The sequence below is a fragment of the Sapajus apella genome, unplaced genomic scaffold, assembly GCF_009761245.1.
Source record: "Sapajus apella isolate SASKATOON/1434 unplaced genomic scaffold, GSC_monkey_1.0 scaffold86, whole genome shotgun sequence".
NCBI lineage: Eukaryota > Metazoa > Chordata > Mammalia > Primates > Cebidae > Sapajus > Sapajus apella.
In genome coordinates this window covers 2,195,343-2,215,790 of record NW_022437026.1, presented here as the reverse complement: position 1 = coordinate 2,215,790, position 20,448 = coordinate 2,195,343, and the positions used below count along the sequence as shown (strand labels likewise).

The following is a 20,448-nucleotide window of genomic DNA, read 5'->3' as shown; positions in this document are numbered from 1 at the left end:
AAGAAGGATATTACATAATGATAAAAGGATCAATGCAACAAGAAGAGCTAAAGATCCTAAATATATATGCACCCAATACAGGAATTCCCAGATATATAAGACTTATAAAGAGACGTAGACTCCCACGCAATAATAGTGGGGAACTTCAACATCAATATTAGACAGATCAATGAGACAGAAAAATTAACAACGATATCCAGGATTTGAACTCAGATCTGGAACAAGTAAACTTAATTAACATTTATAGAACTCTCCACTTTAAATACACAAAATATACACTCTAATCAGTACCACATCACATCTATTTATATGTTTCAATGAAATATTGGCTGGCTGCTTGTTTGTTATTTTCTTCCCTCATTTTTTTTTTTCGTGTCTCTATTATTAAGCACAATTATAGGCATACCCATTTTTAGACTGCATTCTAGCCTGGGCAATAAAGCAACACCCCCGTTCTCTCTCCCTCTTCCTCTTTCTCTTTCTTCCTCTCCTTCATTCTTCTTTTTTTCTTTCTTTCTTTCTTCTATATTTTTTTTTTTTTTAAAAAAAGCTGAGGCCGGGCGCGGTGGCTCACGCCTGTAATCCCAGCACTTTGGGAGGCCGAGGCGGGTGGATCACGAGGTCAAGAGATCGAGACCATCCTGGTCAACACGGTGAAACCCCGTCTCTACTAAAAATACAAAAAATTAGCTGGGCATGGTGGTGCGTGCCTGTAATCCCAGCTACTCAGGAGGCTGAGGCAGGAGAATTGCCCGAACCCAGGAAGCGGAGGTTGCGGTGAGCCGAGATCGCGCCATTGCACTCCAGCCTGGGTAACAAGAGCAAAACTCCGTCCCAAAAAAAAAAAAAAAAAAAGGCTGAAAAAAAGCCAGTGCCCTTATATCAAGGCTGGAATGTAACGAAAGCCCACCAAGCATTTTGCCTAGGTCTTTTCTGGGACTTAAAGCATGACAAAATAACAAAGGAATTCTTAACAGGACACATTTAGGATTAAACAAGTTTTAATGGGGGACTGAAGAAACTCCCCAAGGCCTCCACAAACAAGTTTATTGGAGGTCTGAAGGAAATCCTCAAACCTCCTGTGATTTAGCAGTAGACAAGATAAGGGTAATCACCCCAGCACCTGGACCCATTTAGACTAAGTAAATTTACTGAGGCTCCGGAGGAAAGTCTTCAAGACTCAGACCTTGGTTATAGATTTAAATAAGTTATTCACTTATGTCTAGATACACGCACACTTACACGTAGACATATAGCTTAGAAGTTATATAAGCTCTATAGAGGCTTGGGAGCCTTAAAAAAAAAAAAGAAGAAAGAAAAAAGAAGGTATATAAGCTCTGGAAAACTTTGTAATTTTGAGTTGGTCTGGCGATAATTTCTGGGCCCTTCTCCCTGTAACTGGTTGCAGAAATAAAAACTCTCTTCCGCTGGGCGCGGTGGCTCAAGCCTGTAATCCCAGCACTGTGGGAGGCCGAGGCGGGTGGATCACGAGGTCAAGAGATCGAGACCATCCTGGTCAACATGGTGAAACCCTGTCTCTACTAAAAATACAAAAAATTAGCTGGGCATGGTGGTGCGTGCCTGTAATCCCAGCGACTCAGGAGGCTGGGGCAGGAGAATTGCCTGAACCCGGGAGGCGGAGGTTGCGGTGAGCCGAGATCGCGCCATTGCACTCCAGCCTGGGTAACAAGAGTGAAACTCCGTCTCAAAAAAAAAAAAAAAAAGACTCTCTTCCTCCCAGTTCATCTGCATCTTGTTATTGAGCCATGAGAAATAGCACCCTGATCCTCAGTTTGGTCCGGGGACAATTAGTTGCCATAGGAGGTTATTGTAAACATTATAAGAATTAAATGAATTAATATATGTATACTGTTTAGAAAAGGACCTGGGGCAAAATTAGCACCATTGTAAGTACTATTATTTTTAAATATTTTACAAATGAGTCATCATTAGTTTTAACAGTTGTACCCTTTAGCTTCTAATGGGTTATCATCAGCAGTAAGTTTATCGGCATTGCAAAAGGACAGTTAGAAGTTTCTCCAATGTGAAAATGTGGCCATAAAAGTAGAAGGAGGCCTATGAGAATATAATACAGCCTTTTAGAACCAGATTCTTTAAACTATTCTCAATGAAGGTAAATGTAAGTGAAAAGAATCTGGAAATAAAAATACCAGGGTTGGCTGGGTGCAGTGGCTCACGCCTGTAATCCCAGCACTTTGGGAGACCGAGGTGGGTGGATCACCTGAGGTTAGGAAACCTGGTGAAACCCTGACTTTACTAAAAATTAGCAGGGCATGGTGGTGGGCATATATAATCCCAGCTACTTGGGAGGCTGAGGCAGGAGAATTGTTAGAACTCAGGAGTCAGAGGTTACAGTGAGCCAAGATCGCACCATTGCACTCCAGCCTGGGCGACAGAGAGTGACTCTGTCACAAAAAAAAAAAAAAAAAAAAATCAAGGTCCAGGCCAGGCATGGTGGTTCACATTAGTAATCCCAGCACTTTGGGAGGCTGAGGCGGGTGGATCATGAGGTCAAGAGATCGAGACCATCCTGGCCATCTCTACTAAAAATACAAAAATTATCTGGGCATGGTGGTGCGGGCCTGTAGTCCCAGCTACTTGGGAGACTGAGGCAGGAGAATCTCTTGAACCTAGGAGACGGAGATTGGAGTGAGCCGAGATCACGCCACTGCACTCCAGCTTGGCGACAGATTAAGACTCCATCTCAAAAAAAAGAAAAAAAAAAAAACCCTTTTCCCAGGGAATAGATTAGTTAGAAAAATATGTTTGCATTGAAGTAGGGTAGTTCTGATCCCAGCTGGCTCCATCACAGAAGCAGTGGTTTGGATATTCTATCTAGGGTGGGCTCTGTGGAATAAAAATTATTATTATTATTTTTATATCTTTTTAATTTTTTTTTTTTTAAGACAGGGTTTCACCATGATGGCCAGGCTGGTCTTGAACTCCTGACCTCAGGTGATCCAACCACCTCGGCCTCCCAAAGTGCTAGGATTACAGGCGTGAGCCACTGCACCTGGCAGGAATGAAAATTATTGAAAAAATGTAATATGGAGATTTCCACTTGACAGCTGCTACTTTGAGTTCTGAAAGCCTCTTAATAGGCAGTGAAATATAGGAAATTAAGGGCTAATTGGGTGCACTGCCTTGGCTGAGACCCATGCCTCTGTATTAAATGTTTCCTAGTATGTCAGCTACTGCTATTCAAAAAATAGTAGTTAATTAATCATCTGTTAAGACTTTACTAGTTTAAGCAGGCATGGTAGCCCACACCTGTAATCCCAGGCACTCAGGATGCTGAAGCGAGAGGGTGCTTGAGGCTAAGAATCTGAGGCTGTAGTGGGCTATGATCATGCCATTGTACTCAAACCTGAGCAAGAGTGTGATACCATCTCAAAAACAAACAAACAAACAAACAAACAAACTTTACTAGTCATAAGAAAGAGGAACAAAGTGGCCAGGTGAGATGGCTCATGCCCATAACCCCAGCACTGTGGGAGGCCAAGGTGGGCAGATCACCTGAGGTCAGGAGTTGGAGACCAGCTTGGCCAACATGGTGAAACTCCATCTCTACTAAAAATACAAAAAAATTAGCTGGGAGTGGTGGTAAGTGCCTATAATCTCAGCTCCTCAGGAGGCTGAGGCAGGAAAATCGCTTGAACCTGGGAGGTGGAGACTGCAGTGAGTCAAGATCATGCCATTGCACTCCAACCTGGGCAACAAGAGTGAGACTCCGTCTCAAAAAAAAGAAAAAGGAAAAGAAAATAAGCATTGGCTAGGTTGTGGAGAAATTAGAACCCTTGTGCACTGTTGGTTGGAATGTAAAATGGTGCAGATGCTAAGGAAATCAGTATGGTGGTTCTTCAAAAAATTAACAAACAGAATTACCATATGATCCAGCAATTCCACTTCTGAGTATATGTCTGAAAGAACTGACATCAGGATGTGGAAGAGATATCTGTTCTTCCATGTTCACTATAGCCAAGATATGGAAACAACCTAAATGTCCATTGACAGATGAATGGATAAAGAAAATGTGGTACATGAATACAACAGAATATTATTCAGCCTTAAAAAAGAAAGAAATCCTGCTATATGTTTCAGCAGGGGTGAACCTGGAGGACTCTATGCTAAGTGAAACAAGCCAGAAGCAGAAGGACAAATATTCATGATGCAACTTATATCAGGAATCTAAAATAGTCAAATTCATAAAAACAGAGAGTGGGCCAGGTGTGGTGGCTCATGCCTGTATTCCCATCCTTTTGGGAGGCAGAGGCGGGCGGATCACGAGGTCAGGAGTTCAAGATCAGCCTGATCAACATGGTAAAACCTTGTCTCTACTAAAAACACCAAAATTATCTGGGCATGGTGGTGTGCACCGTAATCCCAGCTACTCGGGTTCAAGCAATTCACGATTCTCCTGCTTCAGCCTTTCAAGTAGCTGGGACTACAGGAATGCACCACCATGCCCAGCTAATTTTTGTATTTTTAGTAGAGACAGGGTTTCACCATGTTGGCCAGGATGGTCTCGATCTCTTGACCTTGTGATCTGCTCGCCTCGGCCTCCCAAAGTGCTGAGAATACAGGTGCAAGCCACTGTGCCCGGCCTATTATTGCTTTAATTGCATGGGTTTTGGAGGTCTTACCTAAAAAATCTGCCCAGACCAATATCCAGTAGCATTTCTCTATTTTTTTCTTAAACTTTTTTGTAGAGATGGGGTCTAGGGTTTCACTATGTTGTCCAGGCTGGTCTTGAGTCCCAGGCTTCAAGTGATCGTCCTACCTCAGCCTCCTAAACTGCTGGGATTACAGGTATGAGCCCGACAAGATTTTTCTAAATATTAGATAATGTCATCTGCAAACCAGAGTAATCTGACTTCAGTCTTTTCAATTTGGATGCCCTTTATTTCTTTCTCTTGCCTGATTGCTCTGGCTGGGACTTCTAGTACTATGTTAAATAAGAATAGTAAAATTAGGCATACTTGTCTTATTCATCTCAGAAGCAGTGGTTCTGAGTTGGCCAGACATGGTGACTCACGCCTGTAATCCCAGCACTTTGGGAGGCCAGGGTGGGTGGATCACCTGCAGTCTGGAATTTGAGACCAGCCTGGCCAACATGGTGAAACCCCATCTCTACTAAAAATATACACAAAAAATTAGCTGGGCATGGTGGCAGACACCTATAATCTCAGAAACTTGAGAGGCTGAGGCAGAAGAATCGCTTAAACCTGGGAAGCAGAGGTTGCAGTGAGTCAAGATCGCACCATTGCTCTCCAGCCTGGGTGGCAAGAGCGAGACTCCATCTCAGGAAAAAAAAAAAAAAAAAAGAAAGAAAGAAAGAAAAAGGAAAAAAAATCTTAGTGGAAAGACTTTCAATATTTCCCTGTTCAGTATGATATTAGCCCTGAGTTTGTCATATACGGCCTTTGTCATGTTGAGGTATGTTCCTTCCATACCCAAGTTGTTTTTATCATAAGGAGATGTTGAACTTTACGCAATGCTTTTTCAGCACCTTTTTTTGATTACGAATCTCACTCTATCGCCCAGGCTGGAGTGCTGGACTGGAGTACAATGGTGCGATCTCGGCTCACCGCAACCTGTGCCTTCCAGGTTCAAGCGATTCTCCTGCCTCAGCCTCCTGAGTAGCTGGGATTACAGATGCTCACCATCACACCTGGATAAATTTTTTGTATTTTTGGTACAGACGGGGGTTTCACCATATTGGCCAGGCTGGCCTTAAACTCCTGACCTCAGGTGATCCACTCACCTTGGCCTCCCAAAATGCTGGGATTATAGGTGTGAGCTACCGCGTCCAGCCTTTCAGCACCTTTTCAAATAAAAAAATCTGGTAGAGAGCAGTCACAGCGGGCAGTAGCAGCAGAATGTTGGCTACCAGTGTATTTAGCCTAGTTGGGAAGCGAGCAATTTCCACCTCAGTGTGTGTACAAGCACATGGAAGTGTTGTGAAGAGCGAAGACTATTTGCTCCCAGCTTATAGGGACTGGCGTGACTATCCCTTGCAGGATGTGGCCCATATCGAGCACCTGTCTGCCAGCCAGAAGGCCTTGAAGAAGAAGGAGAAGGCCTCCTGGAGCAGCCTCTCCACGGATGAGAAAGTCGAGCTGTAACTCATTCAGTTCAAGGAGAGCTTTGCTGAGATGAACAGGGGCATGAACGAGTGGAAGATGGTTGTGGGCGCTGCCATGTTCTTCATCGGCTTCATAGCACTCATTATCATCTGGGAGAAGCTCTATGTGTATGGCCCAATCCTGCACACCTTTGACAAAGAGTGGGTGGCCATGCAGACCAAGAGGATGCTAGACATGAAGGTGAAACCAACCAGGGCTTCACCGCCAAGTGGGACTATGACAAGAATGAGTGGAAGAAGTGAGATGCTGTCCTGCACCTGAGCCTGGCTCTGTCACCTCCATGTGACTCCATGCCTATGTACTGGAAACCTGTTATGCCAAACAGTACCACTGCTAATAAATGATGAGTTTACCTGAAAACTAAAAAAAAAGAAAAGAAATTTAAAAATCTAACAATATTCTTCAAGGAACTAGAAAAGCAACAAAAAGCCAAACCCAAAATTAGGAGGAAAGAAATAATAAAGATCAGCATAGTGGCCAAGCGTGGTGGCTCATGCCTGTAATCCCAGCACTTTGGGAGGCCGAGGCGGGCAGGTCACCTGAGGTTGGGAGTTCAAGACCAGCCTGACCAATATGGTGAAACCCAGTCTCTACTAAAAATACAAAAATTAGCTAGGATATGGTGGTGAGTGCTTGTAATCTCAGCTACTCAGGAGGCTGAGGTGGGAGAATCACTCGAACCCGGGAAGCAGAGGCTGCAGTAAGCTGAGATTGTGCCACTGCACTCTAGACTGGGCAAGAGACCCTGTCTCAAAAAAAAAAAAAAATTAAGATCAGTGCAGAAAGCTGGGTGCGATGGTTCACGCCTCTAATCTCAGCACTTTGAGAGGCTGAGGCAGGCACATCACTTGAGGTCAGGAGTTTGAAACCAGTTTGGCCAAAATGGTAAAACCCCATCTCTACTAAAAATACCAAAAGTTAGCTGGGCGAGGTGGTGGGTACCTGTAATCCCAGCTACTCAGTAGGCTGAGCAGGAGAATTCCTTGAACCCAGAAGTGGGAGGTTGCAGTGAGCTGAGATGATGCCACTGCACTCCAGCCTGGGCGACAAGAGACTCCATCTCAAAAAATAAATTAAAAAAAATCCTGAGATATTTAATCAGCTTTAGGAAAAAAAAATAAAAATTAAAAAAAATCACTAAATTAAACAATACAAAAGGTCAATAAAACCAAAAGTTGTTTTTTTAAAAAGATAAAATTGACAAATCTCTACAAGAAGAAAAAAAGTTAGGTTACTATTACTAAAAAAGAAAAGAAGAAGAAAAAGAGAGAGAAAACCCAAATAAATAAAATCAGAGAAAAAAATTACATTGATATCAGAGAATACAAAAGATCATTACAAACTACTATGAACAACTATGTGCCAAGAAACTGGAAAGCCTGGAAGAAATGGATAAATTCTTGGACATATACAATCTACCAAAATCAAACCATAAAGAAATAGAAAACCTGAATACCCTGTTGCTTGGTCATCTGAGAAAAGAAAAAGAATACCAGAACAGACCAATAACGAGTAACAAGATGGGAGCTGTGATAAAATGTCTCCTATCAAAGAAAAGTCCAGGACTTGATGGATTCACTGCTGAATTCTACTAACATTTACAGAAGAATTAATACCAAATCTATTCAAACTATTTATTTCAAAAAATTGAAGACGAGAGAATACTTCCAAACTCATTCTATGAGGCCAATATTAGCCCGATACCAAAACCAGACAAGGATACAACAATATCCCTCATGAACAGAGATACAAAAATTTTCAAAAAAAAATCAGCAAATCAAATTCAACAACACATTGATAAAATGAAAAAGTAAATTTAGAAATACAGATTCTAGCCCCCCAAAAAAATGAAAGAAAGAAATTATTGCCCACCCTTTCTCAGAAAGTTACAGAATAAGGTCTCCATCAAAATGTAAAAGGAAACCAAGAAAGAGGAAGGTGCAGGATTTAGGAAACAGGATCCCACACAGAAGAAAGGTAAATGAAATTCCCGGGATGAGAAGGAGTACAAATCTTGGCAAGGCAGAATTCGTCAGGCCAGAAGACCATCAGTCCAAAGTAGAGAGGATGAAGAGCTCCAGGTGGAATAGCTACAGTGAGTTCTAGATCATAAGAGGTAAAGCAAATATCTTAAATGGAAATATCTAGAATGAAAGCTAAAAAAAGTATAATTATATTCTCTTCCCATACAAAGTATCAGGTTTCATAAAAAGCATCAGGAATTAGAACGGCATTGGACTTCCCCAGTGCAGCAATCGAAGCTAAAACACACTACAGCACACGCATTCAAAATTCATTAAGAATGTGCTCATGTAATGTTTGTGTAAAATATTTCAATTTCCTAATTTAATGGGTGAAATGATATATTTGTTTTAATATATATATTTTTTACTTTTATTGAAGTTAAACCTTTCATATTTATTGTAATTCTTTTGTGAAATATTCACTCATTTCACCTATTTTTCTTTGAAGTCAACTTTTAATATATGAACTCTCTTACCATATATGGTAATATTTACCTTTTTTCTTGTTTAAAGTTCTGTTAGTAGGGTGACAAAGCATGACCCTGTTTCCACAAAAAAATTTTTTAAATTAGCTGGGCACAGTGGCATGTGCCTGTAGTTCCAGCTACTTAGGAGGCTGAGGCAAGAGGATCCTTTGAGCCCAGAAGTTCAAAGTTGCAGTGAGCTATGATCATGCCACTGCATTGCAGCCTGGGCAACAGAGTGAGACGCTATCTAAAAAAAAATTTTTTAACAAGTTTAAAAAGTTTTATGTAGGTGCTTACATTTATCCATTTACTTTATGATTTATTGCTCAACTTTTATACTTAGAAGGCCCTTTTCCATTCTGAGGTTATATATATTTCCAACCCCCGCCCCTGCCCGCCAGACGGAGTCTTGCTGTCACCCAGGCTGGACTGCAGTGGCGCCATCTTGGCTCACTGCAACCTCTGCCTCTTGGGTTCAAGCAATTCTCGTGCCTCAGCCTCCAGAGCAGCTGGGACTACAGGCGCATACCACCACACCCGGCTAATTTTTTTTTTTTGAGACCGAGTCTCGTTCTGTCGCCAGGCTGGAGTGCAGTGGTACGATCTCAGCTCACTGCAATCTCTGCCTCCCGGGTTCAAGCGATTCTCTTGCCTCAGCCTCCCAAGTAGCTGGGATTACAGGCATGCGCCATCATGACCAGCTAATTTTTGTATTTTTAGTAGAGATGGGGTTTCACCATATTGGCCAGGATGGTCTCGATCTGTTAACCTCGTGATCCACCCGACTCGGCCTCCCAAAGTGCTGGGATTACAGGCGTGAGCCACCGCGCTCGGCCGCAGGGGACATTCTAGAGAGGTTCTCGTCGCCCAGCACTTCTCATTTCCCTGCAGTCTTCGCTAACCTAAGGCGCCATCCTGTGACGGCTGGATGTGCGCGGCGGTGGTGAGGGGCCTGGAGAACCACCATGTCCACGCTGCCTCGGCCGGGGCGGAATCTGGGAAGGGCTCTGACAACCACTCTTCCTAAGATTTTTCCAACTGTGCTTGGGTGGGCCCCGCATCCTAACAGGCACTGGCTTGTGAAGGGTGCACCACGCGGGCCGAACGAGCTCCTGAAGCCGCCGCGCCCACCAGGGGGCAGCAGAGATCCGGCACCCGCGAACCGAGGGACGCTGGAGGGAAGAGGGAGGCTTAGGGTGCGCAGGGAAGGGGCGGCGCGAGCGGCTCAGCACGGAGACGTCAGCACCGCGCCTCCGGCTTCCTTTACGGCCGCTGCAGGCAGCTTTGCGGCTCGTTTCCCCTCGGACTTGATTTACGTTTCCTCCTCCTCCGTTCTATTTGATATTCCCCTCCGGCACTGGTAGTGGTTTCGGACCTTCTTCCCAGGGATCCTCGCACACCCTTCCCATTCTCCTCCGCGCGGCCTCCACCTAAGTTCTCTTCCTATTGTCTATAGCCTCTATTGAGCTCCCTGCGTGCACCGCGCGCTGCCCGAGGCGCGTAAGTGGGGAGGAGAGCGGCTTCCCCCCGGGTGGTTCCGGCTGTGGGTGTAGAGTGTGGGACGGCTAACCTTCCGAGTCGAGCACCTGGGGCTGCGGTGGAGCTAATCCCTGAGGTCTCAGCGTAGAGATGCTGAGTCCAGAGGCCTGTTCTAGTTCAGTGTGCGGCTCAGTATCGGGGCTTCCCGAGAGATGGGTAGGAAGGCGGGGTACAGGAAACTTGCACCAACGTGCCGGGACCCCACGGCGGTGCGGACACGGCTGTCCGTGGTGGCGCCTCCCTGGAGATCCTGCCTGTAGACAGGCGTGGGGAGTCTGCAGTTTGTGGTAATAGCTAAACGGAGTTGAGTTCCAGGGAGCGGGGAAGGCTGGGAATAAATGATCTGAAAAGAATTTGACGCCGGGCGTGGTGGTGGCATGCTCCCATATTCCCGGGAGGTCAAGCCTACAGTGAGCCGAGATCTCACCCGTACCACTGCACAGCATCCTCGGCGACCGAGCGAGACGCTGTCTCGGCAAAAAAAATGAAAAAAAAAAAAAAGAATTTGACGTTCAGTTTAGCTGAGTATTGAGCCTTTTTTTTTTTTTTTTTTTTGAGACGGAGTTTCACTCTTGTTACCCAGGCTGGAGTGCAATGGCGCGATCTCGGCTCACCGCAACCTCCGCCTCCTGGGTTCAGGCAATTCTCCTGCCTCAACCTCCTGAGTAGCTGGGATTACAGGCACGCGCCACCATGCCCAACTAATGTTTTGTATTTTTAGTAGAGACGGGGTTTCACCATGTTGACCAGGATGGTCTCGATCTCTTGACCTCGTGATCCACCCGCCTCGGCCTCCCAAAGTGCTGAGATTACAGGCGTGAGCCACCGCGCCCGGCGAGCTTTGCTATAAAATTGAGATACAGGCTGGGCGCTGTGGCTCACACCTGTAATCCTAGAACTCTGAGAGGCCAAGGCGGGAGGATAGCTTGTGACCAGGAGTTCTAGGTCAGCTTGGCCAACATAGGGAAACCCAGTTTCCATTAAAAATGCAAAAGTTAGGCAGACATGGTGGTGAGCACCTGTAATCCCCGCTACTTGGGAGGCAGAGGCATGAGAATCGCCTGAACCCGGGAGTCGGGGGCTACAGTGAGCCGAGATCGTGCCACTGCACTCCAGCCTGGGCGACAGGGCGAGACTCCATCTCAAAAAGAAAAAAAAAAAAAATTGAGCTTAATTCTCATACAATTAAACTCCCCCCCCACCCCCGCCTTTTTTTTTTTTTTTTTTTTTAAATGGAAGCAGAGTCTCCTTCTGTTGCCCAGGCTGGCATACAGTGGCACCATCTTGGCCTGTTGCAAGCTTCGGCTCCCGGGTTCAAACGATTCTTTTGCTTCAGCCTCCCAAGTAGCTAGGATTACAGGCACGTGCCACCACACCCAGCTATCTTTTGTATTTTACACCATGTTGGCTAGGCTGGTTTCACTTGTGTCCTTAGGCCTCGCCCTTCCAAAGTGCTGGGATTACACGTGTCAGCCACCACGCCTGGTCTAGATTCATCCTTTTAAAGTGTGCAATTCAGTGGTTTTTTAGTATATTCACAAGGTTGAGCAACCACCACCATTATCTAATTCCAGAACATTTTTATCCCCAAAAGAAACCCTGAAACCCATCAGCAGACACCCATTATTTCCTCCTACTACCAGCAGCCTTAGTATACTTCTATGAATTTGCCCATTCTCAATACTATATCATAACATTTGTTCTTTTGTATTTAGTTTATTTCACTTAATATTTCAAAGCTCATGTTGTTGTATGTAGCATGTATCAACTTCATTTTTTTTTAACAACTGCATTATTTATTGTGTGGATATACCGCATTTTGTTTCTCCATTACTTGATGGCTATTGATGGCTTTCTAGGCTTTTTAGATCTATTCCTCCACAGAACTCGCAGTCTGAGGCAGACATTTAAAACTTAAGGTTTTGAAAACCAGCATTTAACTCTTGGGTTGGATCGGATAATTCAGTGGCCTCAGGTCTTGTATCCTTCAGGGGAGTTTTTTTTGGATAAGGAGGCTCGCTCGTTGCCCAGGGTGGAGTGCAATGGCATGATCTCGGCTCACTGTAACTTCTGCCTGCCGGGTTCAAGTAATTCTCCTATCTCAGCCTCCTGAGTAGCTGGGATTATAGACGCCCACCACTAAGCCCGGCTAATTTTTTGTATTTTTAGTAGAGACGGGGTTTCACCGTGTTGGCCAGTCTGGTCTTGAACTCCTGACCTCAGGCGATGAGCCCACCTTGGCCTCCCAAAGTGCTGGGAATACAGGTGTGAGCCACTGCCCCTAGCCCGGAGTTTGTTTTTTACAGTCTTCTATTCTCAGTTCAACACTTAACAGACCATTAATTATAGTGGTAACAAGCAGAGCCGTGTTTGTGTGCACGTCTCAGGGAGGCAGAAATCATCAGAGGTTGCTGTTGTGTAATGTATACCAAAACATGTTATCTTGTAATATAAACTGGGTGTAGTTGGAGATGAGTATATGAGAAATGTAACTGAGCTAGCTGTGGGAGATAGTAGTTGTGATAATTTTTGAGTTGCCCACTGTATGCTTTCCCAGCTGCAGTCAAATAAGGTGACACTCTGGCTGGGCGCAGTGGCTCACGCCTGTAATCCCAGCACTTTGGGAGGCCAAGGTGGGCGGATCACGAGGTCAGGAGTTCAAGACCAGCCTGGATAATATGGTGAAACCCTGTCTCTACTAAAAATACAAAAATAGCCAGGCATGCTGGTGGGCTCCTATAGTTCCAGCTACTTGGGAGGCTGAGGCAGGAGAATTGCTTGAACCCAGGAGGCAGAGGTTGCAATGAGCTGAGATTGTGCCACTGCACTCCAGCCTGGGTGACGGAGCAAGACTCTGTCTCAAAAAAAAAAAAAAAAAAAAAAAAAAAAAGGTGATACTCTGCCTTCCTGTTTCAGCTCTAAAACTGTTCATAAGTGTCCTTTTGGCTGTATACGTAGTGCCTTTTTTTTTTTTTTTTTTTTTTTTTTTTTTTTGCATTTTTGTGCTTTTGGTGATTTTGCTGTTTAAAATGGCCTCCAAGAGTAGAAGTGCTGTCTAGAATTCACAAGTTGAAGGCTATGATGTATCTTATAGAGAAAAGATAAGCTTTTAGATAAGCCTTGTTCAGGCATCACTTTTGTTGTTGGCTTGGGTTCAGTGTTAATGCATCAACAATATGTTTAAATAAAATATCTTTAAACAGAAGCACATATAAAACAAGGTTATGTATTGACCTGTTGAGTAACCCTGTATTTCCCTTAGGAGCAGTGGTTCAGTGTTTGCTAGTTCAGTGTTCATGGTGGCTTTACTAGGACATAACTACCTTGAATAATGAGAATTGACTGTCTCAGCAATGGTTACGGGGCAGAAAGCATAGTGGATGTTTTTCCATCTCTTCAGCTTTTAACATTTCTTCATTCAGGGCACTCATTTCTAATACTAAACTGGCAGTTGTGATGTGGAGAAAAACTAAAATAAGGCTAAAATGCTCTTCAAACTATGTGCTGGGTGGAGACCGTGCTGAGTGTGGGGGATTCAGTTGTTAGTGTCCAGCCCTGCTGTTCTCTAATGGCTGAGTGTGGGAATGGGGAGAAATGATCATATTGTGATAGACTTAATCCTACGTTCCCACAGTTTTTAAGACATACTTCATGCTGGGCATGGTGGCTCACGCCTGTAATCCCAGCACTTTGGGAGGCTGAGGCGAGCAGAACACCTGAGGTCAGGAGTTCGAGACCAGCCTGGCCAGTATGGCAAAGCCCGGTCTCTACTAAAAATACCAAAAAAATTAGCTGGGTGTGGTCATGCACGCCTGTAGTTCCAATTACTCAGGAGGCTGAGGCACGAGAATCACTTGAACCCGGGAGGCGGAGGTTGCAGTGAGCCGAGATTGTATCATTGCCCTCCAGCCTGGGCAGCAGAGCAAGACTCTGGAAAAAGAACGTACTTCAAAGGTTCTTACCTCTAAAGCCTGGATAAGGCTTTAGAGGTAAGAACCTTTTGAGATTTCTTTCTTTTCAATTAACAAATTTTTTTCTACTTTTTTTTTTTTTTTTTTTTAATGAGACGGAGTCTCCCTGTTGTTCAGGCTGGAGTGCAGTGGTGCGATCTTGTCTCACTGCAACGTTCGCCTCCCTCAGCCTCCTGAGCAGCTGGGATTATAGGCACCCGTCAGCATGCCCGGCTAATTTTTGTATCTTTAGTAGAGATGAGGTTTCACCATGTTAGCCACATTGGTCTTGAACTGCTGACCTCAGGTGATCTGCCTGCCTCAGCCTCCCAAAGTGCTGAGATTACAGGCGAGAGCCACTGTGCCCAAGCCGTTTTTTTTCTACTTTTGCTAATTCTTTTTAAAGTATCATGAACATTACAGCACTGTGTACATGAATGAAAATAAAAGAGGCCAAGCTTGATGGCTCACGCCTGTAATCCCAAGCACTTTGGGAGGCCGAGGTGGGCGGATCATGAGGTCAGAAAATGGAGACCTTCCTGGCTAACACGATGAAACTCCGTCTCTACTAAAAATACAAAAAAAAAAATTAGCTGAGCAAAATGGTGGGTGCCTGTAGTCTCAGCCACTCGGAAGGCTGAGGCAGGAGAATCGCTTGAACCCGGGAGGCAGAGGTTGCAGTGAGCCGAGATTGCGCCACTGCACTCCAGCCTGGGTGTTGGAGTGAGACTTTGTCTCAAAAAAAAAAAAAAAAATCAAGAAAAAAAGAAAAGAAACTTGCTCCAGTCTTGTTCATCAAGCCATTCTTGACCTCCACAGTCAGAATCTCACCCATCACTGAATCTTGTCAAGTCTCCCTCTTGTACTGTATATCCAGAGTCTACCTGACCCATTCTTCAGCCCTCCACATATAGTAAGAAATGCTTTTGTGAGCCGAGATTGTGCCGTTACACTCCAGCTTGGGCAACAGCGTGAGACTCTGTCTCAAAAAAAAAAAAAAGAAAGAAATGTTTTTAGGTGATAAGGAAATGGAGAAGAATAAAACATCTTTGCCAGTCTTTACCTTTTTAATATCTAGATTTCAGGATTTCTTGCCATAGCCACTATTCTAGTCCAGGCTCTTTTCCTCCTGCCCCCTGAGGTTTTCTTTAATCATGTTTTTATTTCTTCTGGGAAAACACCTATCAGAATTTTGGGATCCTATGACAGATGTATATTTTATTTCTTTCTTTCTTTTTTGAGGCAGGGTCTTGCTCTGTTGCCCAGGCTGGAGTGCAGTGGGGTGATCATGGCTCACTGCAGCCTTGGCCTCTTCCTCACCCCTGCTCAAGTGATCTGACCCTCCCACCTCAGGTTCCTGAGTAGCTGGGACTACAGGCATGCTGCACCATGCTCAACCAATGTTTTATTTTTTGTAGAGATGAGGCTTGTGGATACAGCCATGTATGTTCCCTAGGCTTTTCTTGAACTCCTGAGCCTCAAGCGATCTTTCCACTCCAGCCTCCTTAAGTGTTGGGATTACGGGTGTGAGCCACTGCTCCTGGCTTTTCCTGTCCGGTCCTGTCCTGTCCTGTCCTTTTCTTTTCTTTTCCTTTCTTTCTTTTTTTTTTTTTTTTGAGACATAGTTTTGCTCTTGTTGCCCAGGCTAGAGTGCAATGGCATGATCTTGGTTCACCACAACCTCCGCCTCCTGGGTGTGAGCAGTTCTCCCGCCTCAGCCTCCTGAGTAGCTGGGATTATAGGCATGCACTACCACGCCCAGCTAATTTTGTATTTTTGGTAGAGATGGGGTTTCACCATGTTGGTCAGGCTGGTCTCTTAACTCCCAGCCTCAGGTGATCTGCCCATTTCGGCCTCCCAAAGTGCTGGGATTATAGGCGTGAGCCACCACACCTGGCATAATTTCTTTCTTTTTTCGAGACAGAGTATCATTCTGCCACTCAGGCTGGAGTGCAGTGGCATGATCTTGGCTCACTGCAGCCTCCACCTCCCAGGCTGAAGCAGGCCCTCCACCTCAGCCCCCTGAGTAGCTAGGACTACAGGAACATGCCACCAGGCCCAGCTAATTTTTATATCTTTTATAGAGATGGGGTTTCACCTTGTTGCCCAGGGTGGTCTTAAATTCCTCACCTCATGCAGTCTGCCCACCTCAGCCTCCCAAAGTGCTGGGATTACAGGTGTGGGCAACTGCGCCCGGCCTGCCCAGCCCAGACCAATTTCCAAAATTAGAAAACTATAAGGCTTCTAGAAGAAAATGAGAAGAATATCTTTATGACCTGAGTGTGCACAAAGGTTTCTTAGGGCTCAGGAAGCCATGGAGTCACTTAAAAAAGCAAAAACAAAGATAAATATTAGTACATCAAAATGTAATCACAGCCTACTCTAATAAAATGACAGTGGAAGCACAGGGACCTATTTGACAAAAGACTGATATTCCAGACGTATAAAGAACCAATAGGCTGGGCACAGTGGCTCATGCCTGTAATCCCAGCACTTTGGGAGGCCGAAGTGGCCAGATCACTTGAGCATAGGAGTTCAAGACCAGCCTGAGCAACATGGTAAAACCCCATCTCTATTAAAAATACAAAAATTACCTGGGCATGACGGCACCTGCCTGTAGTCCCAGTTACTTGGGAGGCTGAGGCTGGAGAATTGCTTTAACTTGGGAGGCAGAAGTTGCAGTGAGCTGAGATCATCAAAAAACCAATAGGGTTCAAGGCCTGGGATTGGGCCTCTGCTGCTCTACTCCTTGGGCCTATGGCTCAGTCCTTGGAGTCTGCTTTCCTTTTTCATGAAGAATGGTGTGTGTTAACAGCTGAGTGGTTTTATTAGCCTGTTTCCTGCCAACAGTGTATGAGAGTTCCTGTTGCTTTACATCCTTGCCAATGTTTGATGTTGTCAGTCTTTTTAGTTACTCTGATGGATGTGGTGTATCATGGTCTGAATTTTATTCCTCAATCACTAATGGTTTTGAGCACTTTTTCCTTTGCTTATGACAATGTATGTCTTCCTCTGTGAATTGCCTGCTCAAATCTTTTGCCCATTTTAAATTGGATTGTGTTGGATATAAAGCTTGGATTTGCAAAGAAAATAAACACTCAAAAGATTTATCAGCAAGGCAAGTTTACTTCTACAGAAGGGTGCTTCTCACAGGTCAGATCACCACAAGAGCACCCCGAACAAAGGAAAGCAGAGACTTTTATTTCTAATGCAAAGGGGTGTCTACTACTGTGTCCTGTCTCCATTGTCTGCAATTGGATAGCACAATCTAAACTGGTCCTGGTTGGCTACTTTGAAGGATGCAGGGAGGGGAAGGGTGCAGGCACTTGCAGGAAGGACAGTTTTGGCGGGAGAAACTCTTGTGGCGGGGGTGGGGGGGTAATTTGCAGGCAGGAGTAGAATATGGGCCCTATAGATAAGGACTGGCAGAGAAGTTGTTTACTGAGACCAGAGCAGGAAGACACAGAGTAAGGAAGTCTGGCCTTGAAAGAAGGGAACAAAGAACAAGGAAGCTTAAACAAGCTAAACCTTTGAAGAATAACTTACTGTATTTAACAGGTTGTGTGTCTTTTTATTATTGAGTTGTAGGAGTTATTTATATAATCTTTATATCCTGGTCACCTGTCCTCTGTCTGTGGTTGCCTATTCATTTTCTTAGAGTTGGTAAACAGAAGTTTTACATTTTGATATAGTCAGTTTTCTCTTATATTTTCTTTTACATTTATTGCTTTCTGAGTTCTGTCTAAGAAATCTTGGCTACCTTCAGGCTGTGAAGATAATCTTTCATGTTTTTTTCTATAAGTTTTTTTTTTTTTTTTTTTGAGATAGAGTCTCGCTCTGTTACCCAGGCTGGAGTGCAGTGGTGCGATCTGGGCTCACTACAACCTCTGCCTCCTGAGTTCAAGTGATTTTCCTGCCTCAGCCTCCCTCTCGAGTAGCTGGGATTACAGGCGTGTGCCACCACGCCCAGCTAATTTTTGTATTTTTAGTAGAAACAGGGTTTCACCATGTTGGCCAGGCTGGTCTTGAGCTCCTGATATGATCCACCTACCTCGGCCTCCCAAAGTGCTGGGATTACAGGAGTGAGCCAGTTGCGCCCAGCCTGTAAGTTTTATAGTTTAAGTTTTATGTTTAGACCTATCATCTATCTCTAGTTTATGTGAATGGTGTGAGATATAATTAAATATTTTTTTCATATAGATATTCAGTCATTCCAGCACCATTTGTTGAAAATGCTATTGTATTGCGTTTTCGAAATTAAGGTGACTGTACATCTGTGCTCCCTTTTCTGTTCCATTGTTCAATCTTTATATTAATACCACACTTTTAATTACTGTAGCTTTTTAGTAAGCCTTGAAGTCATGTAGTTGTAGATCCTCTGATTTGGTGGTTTTTTTTCAAGATTGATGTGAATATAGATCCTCTGCATTTCCATATAAATATTAGAATTATCAGAATTATCTTACCAGTTTCCACAGAAAAGTCCGGTAAAATTGTGATTGGGATTGCATTGAATCTATGGATCAATTTGGAAAGAAACGACACCTAAACTGTATTGAGTCTTCAAATATAGGAAGTTGGTGCACCTTCCTTCTTATTTTAGGCCTTTTAAAATATCTTTTTAGGCCAGGTGTGATGGCTTAAGCCTGTAATTCCAGCACTTTGGGAAGCCAAGGTGGGCAGATCAACTGAGGTCAAGAGTTCAAGACTAGCCTAGCCAACATGGTGAAACCCTGTCTCTGCTAAAAAATACAAAAATTAGCCAGATTTTCTCGTTTTTTAGCAGTTTGCCTGTGGTGTTTCTAGGTGTCCTTTTATTTGTATTTATCCTGCCTGAGATTTGCAGAGCTTCTTAAATCTGCAAATTTATGTCTATCAGCCAATTTGGGAAATTTGAAGCTGTTGTTATTATTTTTGTAAGTGAAGCTGGTCTCCGAACTCCTGACCAGGTGATCTGCCTGCCTCAGCCTCCCAAAGTGCTGGGATTACAAATGTGAGCCACTGTGCCCAGGGCTGAAGCTATTATTTTAAAAAAATATTTCTTCTGTTCAATTCTCTTTCACTTCTTCTGGGACTTCAATTATATGTGTGTTAGACTTTTTGATATTAGCCCACAGGATCCTGAGGTTCATTGATTCTTTTCAACCTTTTTCTAAGTTTGCATTTGTGAGCAGGAGTGATAAATCATTCAGGATGATTTTTGAGATTCCTAGTTCAAGAGTAGTTCCTATTCTTTTGTAGGTGTAGTAAAGTATGGTTTCTAATTCTACTAGAAGGCTTTTTTGGGGCGGTAGGGGAGATAGTTATATGTTCTTTGGCTTTTAAATTTTCTTTTGTCTTTCACAGCACTGTTTTCAGAGGGTACCCTTTCTTTTTTCTTTTTTTTTTTTTTGAGATGGTATCTCGCTCTGTCACCAGGCTGGAGTGATCTCAGGTTACTACAACCTCCGCCTCCCTGGTTCAAGCGATTCTCTTGCCTTAGCCTCGCGAGTAGCTGGTACTACAGGTGCATACCACCATGCCCAGCTAATTTTTGTATTTTTGGTAGAGACAGGGTATTACCATGTTGGCCAGGATGGTCTTGATTTCTTGACCTTGTGATCTGCCTGCTTCAGGCTACTAAAGTGCTGGGATTGCAGGTGTAAGCCACCATGCCTGGCCAACAGAGGGTACCCTTTCATTTCTTTTCTCCTTCTCCCCAGAAAGCTTGCCTTCTCAAGACTGCCTCATCAAGTTCTGCATGTGTTTAAATGTGTCTCTCCCCCGCCCTTTCTTCCTCTCCTGATTTAACAGAATTATTTGTCAGCATTTGCATACCGTGAGTTTTCTTTTTCAGGGAGATATTTTAGTTCTGTCTCAGGCTCTCCATTCTTCTCTCTTCTTTGCATCTCTCTTCCTATCTGGATCCCTCTTTGCTGTTCTTAAAGAGCTGGACGAGAGGTTGAGAAACATCTCTACCAGAAATTGATGTTTTTCTACTTCCAGGTTCGAAGCTTGTAGCGTTTTCAGTCTTCTAAGTGTGGTGAAGATAGGAGATGTTGGTGATTTTCTTTGTTCCACCTGTTGGTTGGTCTGTATCGTTTTTGGAGGATATGTTGGGATATTTGGATTTATGTAGCTGCCATAACCTTGGCTATGCAGATAGTCTTTCTTAACACTTTATTCTGAAGGATATGAAGCCTTTGGACAAATTTTACAATGGGCTGGGTGCAGTAACTCACATCTGTAATCCCAGTGCTTTGGGAAGCTGGGGCAGGAAGATTGCTTGAGCCCAGGAGCTCGAGGCCAACCTGGGCAACAT

The 20,448-nt window shown here is 44.1% G+C and overlaps 1 protein-coding gene and 1 pseudogene across 6 annotated transcripts in view; both read left to right on the top strand.

Moving 5' to 3' along the window:
* Window positions 1–5,850: 5,850 nt before the first annotated feature.
* Window positions 5,851–6,527, top strand: LOC116534115 (annotated as a pseudogene). Its single transcript, XR_004261594.1, has one exon. The product of XR_004261594.1 is annotated as a cytochrome c oxidase subunit 4 isoform 1, mitochondrial pseudogene (transcript).
* A 3,388-nt stretch (window positions 6,528–9,915) lies between these two features.
* Window positions 9,916–20,448, top strand: part of RAD52 (RAD52 homolog, DNA repair protein) — a 41,756-nt gene continuing 31,223 nt past the window's right edge. The window contains exon 1 of one of the 5 annotated variants that reach the window (XM_032254218.1): window positions 9,916–10,158. Coding sequence is in view for 1 of the 5 variants with exons in the window: in XM_032254217.1 (XP_032110108.1) it covers window positions 20,115–20,132 (18 nt within the window). In the remaining 4 variants the exon portion in view is untranslated. Of the gene's footprint in view, window positions 10,159–14,129; window positions 14,187–17,528; window positions 17,706–19,781; window positions 20,133–20,448 lie in introns of those variants that run through there. The other 4 variants (XM_032254219.1, XM_032254220.1, XR_004261593.1 and 1 more) reach the window with 4 other exon arrangements.